Raw genomic sequence first — 7500 nt, forward strand, 5'->3', positions numbered from 1 at the left:
TGGGGGGGGGGGGGGTGGGGTGGGGGGGTGAGTGTGTGTGTGTGTGTATCTGTTACTTACAGTTACACATGGTAGGTGGGACAGGGTGGCAGCTGTGTGTGTGTGTGTGTGTGTGTGTGTGTGTGTGTGTGTGTGTGTGTGTGTGTGTGTGTGTGTGTGTGTGTGTGTGTGTGTGTGTGTGTGTGTGTGTGTGTGTGTGTGTGTGTGTGTGTGTGTGTGTGTGTGTGTGTGTGTGTGTGTGTGTGTGTGTGTGTGTGTGTGTGTGTGTGTGTGTGTGTGTGTGTGTGTGTGTGTGCCCCTGCCCTGTGGTCTAAGATGTGAGAAATAAAACAGTCACATTAAAGCTGGGACGGTTGCCGACCTCAAGCTGATCCTCTTTTAGTGTTTCATGGTAAAAACAGACGTTGTGGTTTTCTAACCTCACGGCTCAGAAATTAGGAAGAAATAGCATTGAAACAGACTCTCTCTCTGTCTCTACCTCTCTCTCCCTCTCTGTCTCTCTTTCTCTTCTCTCCCTCTCTGTCTCTCTCTCTCTTTCTCTCTATCTCTCTCTCTGTGTGTGTCTCTCTCTGTCTGTCTCTCTCTCTCACACACTCTCTATCTCTCTCTCTGTCTCTCTCTCTCTCTCTCTCTGTCTCTCTCTCCTACTTCGTTGGTTTTGGTCATTTTGAAAATTAAACAAATGAAAAAATAGTCGTATCCAAGAGTCTGATTGGAGGGATGCGTTAAGCAGGAACCACAAATGACAGGATGTTTACTTTTTATTATTGAGCATTGTATTAAAGGTGCAATATGTAATTTCAGGGCAGGGGTATTTGTTTACATTTACAAAGCCTGCGGGTAGTTTACAAAACATATTACTCTACATGTAATTCTTAGTATTAAATAATCATGTCCTCATAAAACAAACAGCAATAGTGAAACAGTCATTCAGTTATGAGTATACTATACCTTAAAATATGTCCTCGGACACACCTAAAGTTACATACTGCACCTTGAACTTTTCCAACATTTCCAAATTTTAAATATACTCTAAAAAATCACCCTAATACTTCTACCTTTTATTTCATTAAAAGAATACATGTTTTTAATACTTCTTTATCTAAACTCCTTTTTCGACCCCATTCCCCCTCCACTCCACAGCAGTAAAAACAACATGTCACCACAGCTGTTAGAGGTAAACTTAGCGCCAGACGCAGGGCGGGGATCCCCTAACTTTACATTTTATGCCCAAATCACAAGGCGAGATTACATAGACCACTATTTTAGGGGATTTTTTTGTGTGTGAACTATATATAAAGTAAAGGGAAATGGGTGTGAGGTGGAGGAAAGGCTTTATGATTTAATAACCGTGTGATTTAAATTGCACACACATGTCAGCCTGTCATGACTGTGTGTGTGTGTGTGTGTGTGTGTGTGTGTGTGTGTGTGTGTGTGTGTGTGTGTGTGTGTGTGTGTGTGTGTGCGTGCGTGCGTGCGTGCGTGCGTGCGTGCGTGCGTGCGTGCGTGCGTGCGTGCGTGCGTGCGTGCGTGCGTGCGTGCGTGCGTGCGTGCGTGCGTGCGTGCGTGCGTGCGTGCGTGCGTGCGTGCGTGCGTGCGTGCGTGCGTGTGTATTGGTGCTGTAATGTGCTTGACACTGTAGAACACATTTAGATGAAGATGTTTTGTCTGTGAGTGAGCACTAAAAAAAATCATGTGTTAATGTTAATACTCAGCCTAGGCTCTGTAAACTGGCATGTTGCTATAGCTACAACAAGGTGGCCCCCTTTGTTTGCATACCCATTTACATAGCCTACGGTGTGTATAGGCAGCATACTCTTTTTCAGCGCAAACAGAGTACATGACGAGATATTCACTGATTTTGACAAAAAGTGATTTATACAAAAAGCATTATCCAGAATCCACCTTTTCATATGTCAACGCTTGTACCCAATGTGACATGTTGATTGTACATTTGTTATGGTAAGAGTTGTATTTTACATGTTCAGATTCATAGTGTTGCCCTGTAAAGTATGCATGGTTCACAGTTTATTTTCTGTTTTTCTTCTCTCCCTCAGGTGACAGAGGAGAGAGAGGGTTCAAGGGGGAGAAGGGCGATCGGGGAGAGAAAACAGGTGAGAGTTTATGTCTGATGAATCCACAGTGTTAATTTGCACATGAAACTTAAAAACAATGAGGCGCTCACAACTAACCCATCCACTGTGTAGTATTGCACACTTCGTCCTGGTTTGGTTTAGTTTTTTATTTAGCATACAAACAATATAAAAACACATAGTGATAATACATATAAGTACATGTGCGGGCACGGCAGAGACCTAAATAATCATTGCTATAATAAGAACCAAAGCATAGCCCACCTCAACCTAACAACATTTCTGTAAGGTTTATCAAACTTAAAGGGGCACTGTGTAATATGACATCATCAAGAAAGTTCTAGAAAGTTCTAGAAGGCAACGCTCCCTGGGTAACCCCGACACCTTTTGAATAATAACAGAAGCTAAAGTGGCCTTCAAGGACAAGAGCAATTCTAAATTTTAAACAATGCACCTGATGACATTCCAAACATGGATACCTGCCTGCTCAATGTACAAAATGTAATATTAATATTTGTAATTCCCCGCTCAGGAGGATAATTCAGATTATTGGCAGAGGTGATTTTTACACCAATGAGGACATATTTATGAATGAGGATATTGATTTTAGCTAATAAATTACTTAAAATGTTACACAGTGCCCCTTTAAAGGAGCAATACATCTTGAATTTGTTCTGATAAATATACCTAACTCTTTTCAGTTCCTTTCTAACATGCAACTCGCTCCCGAAATGACATAATTAGAATGATTTTGTGGCTTACAGAAGGCTTTAAGGTTTGTGACAGAGTTGAAGTGATGTGATGTTTCTGACAGCCGGCAGCATGTGGTCTAAATCTGTCTGACTTTTCTGCGAGTCCTTAAACGTCCCACGTCTCGTTAAATGACGTGCGGAGAGAGGCCAATCTTTTGACGGCGATGTAATGCGTAGAATCAACATTCTGAGGCTCTGTTTGACGGGTAACGCCACTCCATCAGTAACCATGACGTTTCACCAGCGCTACAATAACATGTGTGTGGTATGAAAAGGTCTCGTATGAGGTTTAGGTTTACCCATTTACCGCAGGACACACACACACACATGACACACACACACACACACACACACACACACACACACACACATGACACACACACACACGCACACGCACACGCACACGCACACATCATGGATCATGCATATAGAATAGAATAAGGCTATTTTCATCATACATTTACTAAAATACGCATTCAATTGTGCATATGTTACTTAGCTGGGATTGCTGATGAAGATTGTGAATCTTTCAATGGTTCACTGAATTCAACAGAGAGACTTAATATCATAAACTGTGTTCTCTCTCTCTCTCTCTCTCTCTCTCTCTCTCTCTCTCTCTCTCTCTCTCTCTCTCTCTCTCTCTCTCTCTCTCTCTCTCTCTCTCTCTCTCTCTCTCTCTCTCTCTCTCTCTCTCTCTTCAATTTAGTATTTTCCTGGACAAAGGTTTGAAACATGTCCAACATTATCTTGAGGCTAAAAAGTCCAACAATTTTCCAATTATAATTCCTGGAATACGTTTTCCCATGTGCGGGTCATTTGTAACGAAACACCTAATTTGCTTTTAATTTTAGGCGGGGAAGGGGGGGGGGAGGGCAAGGGGTCATTGCAAAACTAATGTCAGTTTAGACGTATTACAGTACATATTGGAGGTGATGCATTGGGACATTCACACACAGAGGTGAAGTGTGTGTGTGTGTGTGTGTGTGTGTGTGTGTGTGTGTGTGTGTGTGTGTGTGTGTGTGTGTGTGTGTGTGTGTGTGTGTGTGTGTGTGTGTGTGTGTGTGTGTGTGTGTGTGTGTGTGTGTGTGTGTGTCTGTGTGTGTGTGTGTGTGTGTCTGTGTGAGCTGACGGGCCGATCTCGAGGGGACCCTCTTTAGCTGTTATGGGGTTTAGGGTTTGACAGGCTGTTTTTACAGTCGAACTGGGCAGTTTCACAGATCAAAATACATTAAAAGGTATCGACTTTTTCGGGGTGCTCCGGTGGCGTAGTGGATAGAGCGCGTACCATATTAGCAGCGGTCTTCGTTGCAGTGGTCGCGGGTTCGACTCCGACTCGTGGATCTTTTACTGCAGGTCATCCCCCCTCTCTCTCTCTCTGTCTCCCCGTTTCAATTCTGTACTATACAATAAAGCTGTAAAAGGCCAAAAAATTATCTTTAAAAAAGGTTTGAGCTTTTTTCGATCCTTTTAAGACATTTTATTTTCACCCTGGAAATTCTGGTTACGGAGCCCCAGAGTGGCCACAGAAAGTTTGAAAAAAAAACTGCAGTATATTAAGGCCAAATTTTAACTGCATTGAGCTCACGAAATGTATCTCTTTCTCACGTTTTAATTCAAATGTGTGCACAAACTACATCTTGTTCAGATGCTTATGAGTTATTGATCACAGAATTTAGAATGTGTCAATATCTTTCCATCTTCACAGCAGTCTTTACCGCTCTTGGCCATAAGTTTAAAGGTATAGTGCCTAACTTTTATGCATAAAGGAATTTTGGTTACATTCAAGCCAGTGTAGGATTGCCTCATGTAGAAGCGCCGACAGTGTTGTTGTAATTACTCAGAATTCCTCATGGGGGCGACAGAAGTTACACACTGTAGCTTTAAGTAGTAAACATGTCTCAAAATAGATTTGTTTACTCTCCATGGCCACACCTTGGGTCCGTTAATGCCTATTAGAACATCTTATTATTTATTTTTTTAATTTTAATTTTATTTTTAGTAGTCGCCAACATTGATACTGAGGTGCAGAATCGGAAATCAATCAATATGTATTTAGTTTGTCCTCTCCAGTTCTCACGTGTGTTAAAATAAACTCCTCCCCTTCGTGCTCGGTTTGTTTTTATTTGCTCAATCTGATTATCTAATGCGGGAACAGAACAGAACAACTTAACTCCCCCACAGTGAAGTTTAATTCAATATTATTAAATCGTATTACATCTTATTTCGTGACCACACAGCTGAGCAAACACACATGCAGAAAACAAAAAAAAAAACGTCTGTTGCATTTTATGTTAATTTACGATTTTAATCTTCAGAATGGGACCCAGTTGGACTCTTTCATGGACCTTTTACTTGATGTTTATTATTTACTTATTATTTATACAGGCAAATAATATTGTAGTAGCCTAATATAATATAATATAATATAATATATTTTCCCTAGCAGAATAATTGTATCAATACTCCGGGGACTGTTTTCATTCAGATGCCACAAAATAATAAATGTGTCTAAAACTTTTAAAAATTTAGTGGTTATAGCCAGTTTTGGATATTAACCCATTAACTTGGAACGTATGGATGGACAAAAGAAGAAAAAAAATTGCAGCTTTTTTAATAATATTAATTAATGTCTCCTTTTAAAAGTGCTGGGAGGCAGATTGTTGTCAATTTTGGACTAAGCTTGCCTAGCTGTTTCCTGCTGTAATTTATGCTAAGCTAACTGGTTGCTGGCTGAAGCCTAATATTCACCCAACACACATGAGTGGTAGTATCCAAAAAACACCAAACGAGAAACATGATATTGCCAAACTGGATTTTTTTTAAATGATCGCCATATCCTGATCATTATGTGCAGCCTTTACACATGGCCAAGAAAACTCAAAAATTCCTAGCAAACAACTTATGCTAAACAGAAATTCAAATGGGAAAAAATTAAGGGGATTTGAAAAGTAAAACACTGTTGAAAGACAATAACATAATGCGACTCTGAAGAGGATAATTGTGTGAACACATGGATGTAGTTAGCTGTTGTCCTGTCCTGCCAGATAGACATTAGTAATACATCTCGCTGCGGTCTGGACTCAGTCAGGTATTGACAGGTTTTCTCCGGCCTCTGAGGCTCCAACCAGCTTGGACCAACACCAACACTCTTAGTTCTCCCCTTGGACATACACACTCATATCTTCTGTGGTTCAGAATCAATTCACTGGGAAAAAAATGGAAAATTGTGTTGAAAATGTCAAGTTTTTGTCTTGTTTTTTCGGAGTGTTTTTGTACTTTATGGTGAACCACTTTGTCAGCAGTCAAAGGTGAACATTGCAGCTATCAGTCTGTTGAAGGAAAGGAGAAGTGATATGTTGATATATTTGATTATATTTTAAAGCTATAGTGCGTAACTTTTTAATATGAATAGATTTTGGTTACATTCAAGCCATCGCCAAACGAGTTGAACACACAAAGTTGATTAAGCCTATCAGCTCAACAAAACTCTCTCTGTATTTCTCAGTATGGCAGCGTTTACAAACTGGTGTGTCCCCCCTCCTCCCCTGACACTGGCGCAGGATTTTAGAAAAATCCACATGAAGAGCCCAAGAAATGTTTCAGTTGTTGATTCTACAGCTAAGAAAAAACCTGGACGTACAGCAGAAGGTATGAAATCCATGTGCCATCACTGAAGGCTTTACCTCATGTAGATGCACCGACAGTGTTGTTGTAATTACTCAGAATTCCTCATGGGGGGGACATAAGTTACGCACTATAGCTTTATTAGCAATCACAGACGGCTTACCTCGTGAATTCCTCATACTGTCCATCTCTCATCTAGGGGTGAGAAACTGCAGTTTTTATCCAACATCTCGACTTCACTACATCTTTTTTTTAACAGTAAATGAACTGATCCACCATAACGTTCTCGTCATGCATAGATCTGTCCGATTTCTACCAAAGTTAACGTCAAGATAAATCAAATGCATTTCCGCCATAATTCAACTCAATACCCAATACGATGTAGACCAGCTCTGCATGCCAGTAAAGATATGGACGTCTATGAGGTTTTAGCAAGTATGGTTTGCATTATATCCGGGTTCCCAAAAAGAATCTTACCCTGCGTTCCAAATCACATACTTTTTCTTTTCACTACACTACATACTAAAGTACAGAAGAGTTTAAGGGCCACGGACAGGAGAGAGAAAAAAATCAGATAAGGAAGATATTTTTTTCATTATGTAGAGAAATGTCAAGTATAAAGACGAATACTCCAAAATGCTACTGGAGTTAGTGTCGCATTTATGTATTTTTTAGCATACTACAATTGACTTGCTGGTATTGGGACATCCTAAAATATTTTTCTGGCATACTTAATAGTAGGGAAGTATGGGTATTGGAACGCAGGGTTATTGACACAGTTGCAGAGCCCCGGGCAACTAAACAGACAGAGGCGGAAAGAAGGGCTGAGAAACAAAAACATGAATGAAGTCAGAGGGATTGGAGTAAGTCTCTAGGGTTTACTGACATGTGAACACCGAGATTGGAACGAGATATCGGACGGATAACGACCGTTTATTACGAACTTACTTATGAGCCACTAAGAGATCTGATAGATTGGACACAGATTGTTTTGTTAGCTTTATTATACCATTTTAAATACTTCCTAAATC

General features: G+C 40.4%; 1 protein-coding gene across 1 annotated transcript in view; it reads left to right on the forward strand.

Moving 5' to 3' along the window:
* The window catches only part of scara5 (scavenger receptor class A, member 5 (putative)), a 96693-nt gene that overhangs the window by 70007 nt on the left and 19186 nt on the right, over nt 1-7500 (forward strand). The window contains 1 exon segment of the mRNA XM_080047565.1: nt 2058-2114. Within this exon segment, the coding sequence (XP_079903691.1) occupies nt 2058-2114 (57 nt within the window).

Source organism: Ammodytes marinus, assembly GCF_949987685.1.
Source record: "Ammodytes marinus genome assembly, chromosome: 19".
Lineage (NCBI taxonomy): Eukaryota > Metazoa > Chordata > Actinopteri > Uranoscopiformes > Ammodytidae > Ammodytes > Ammodytes marinus.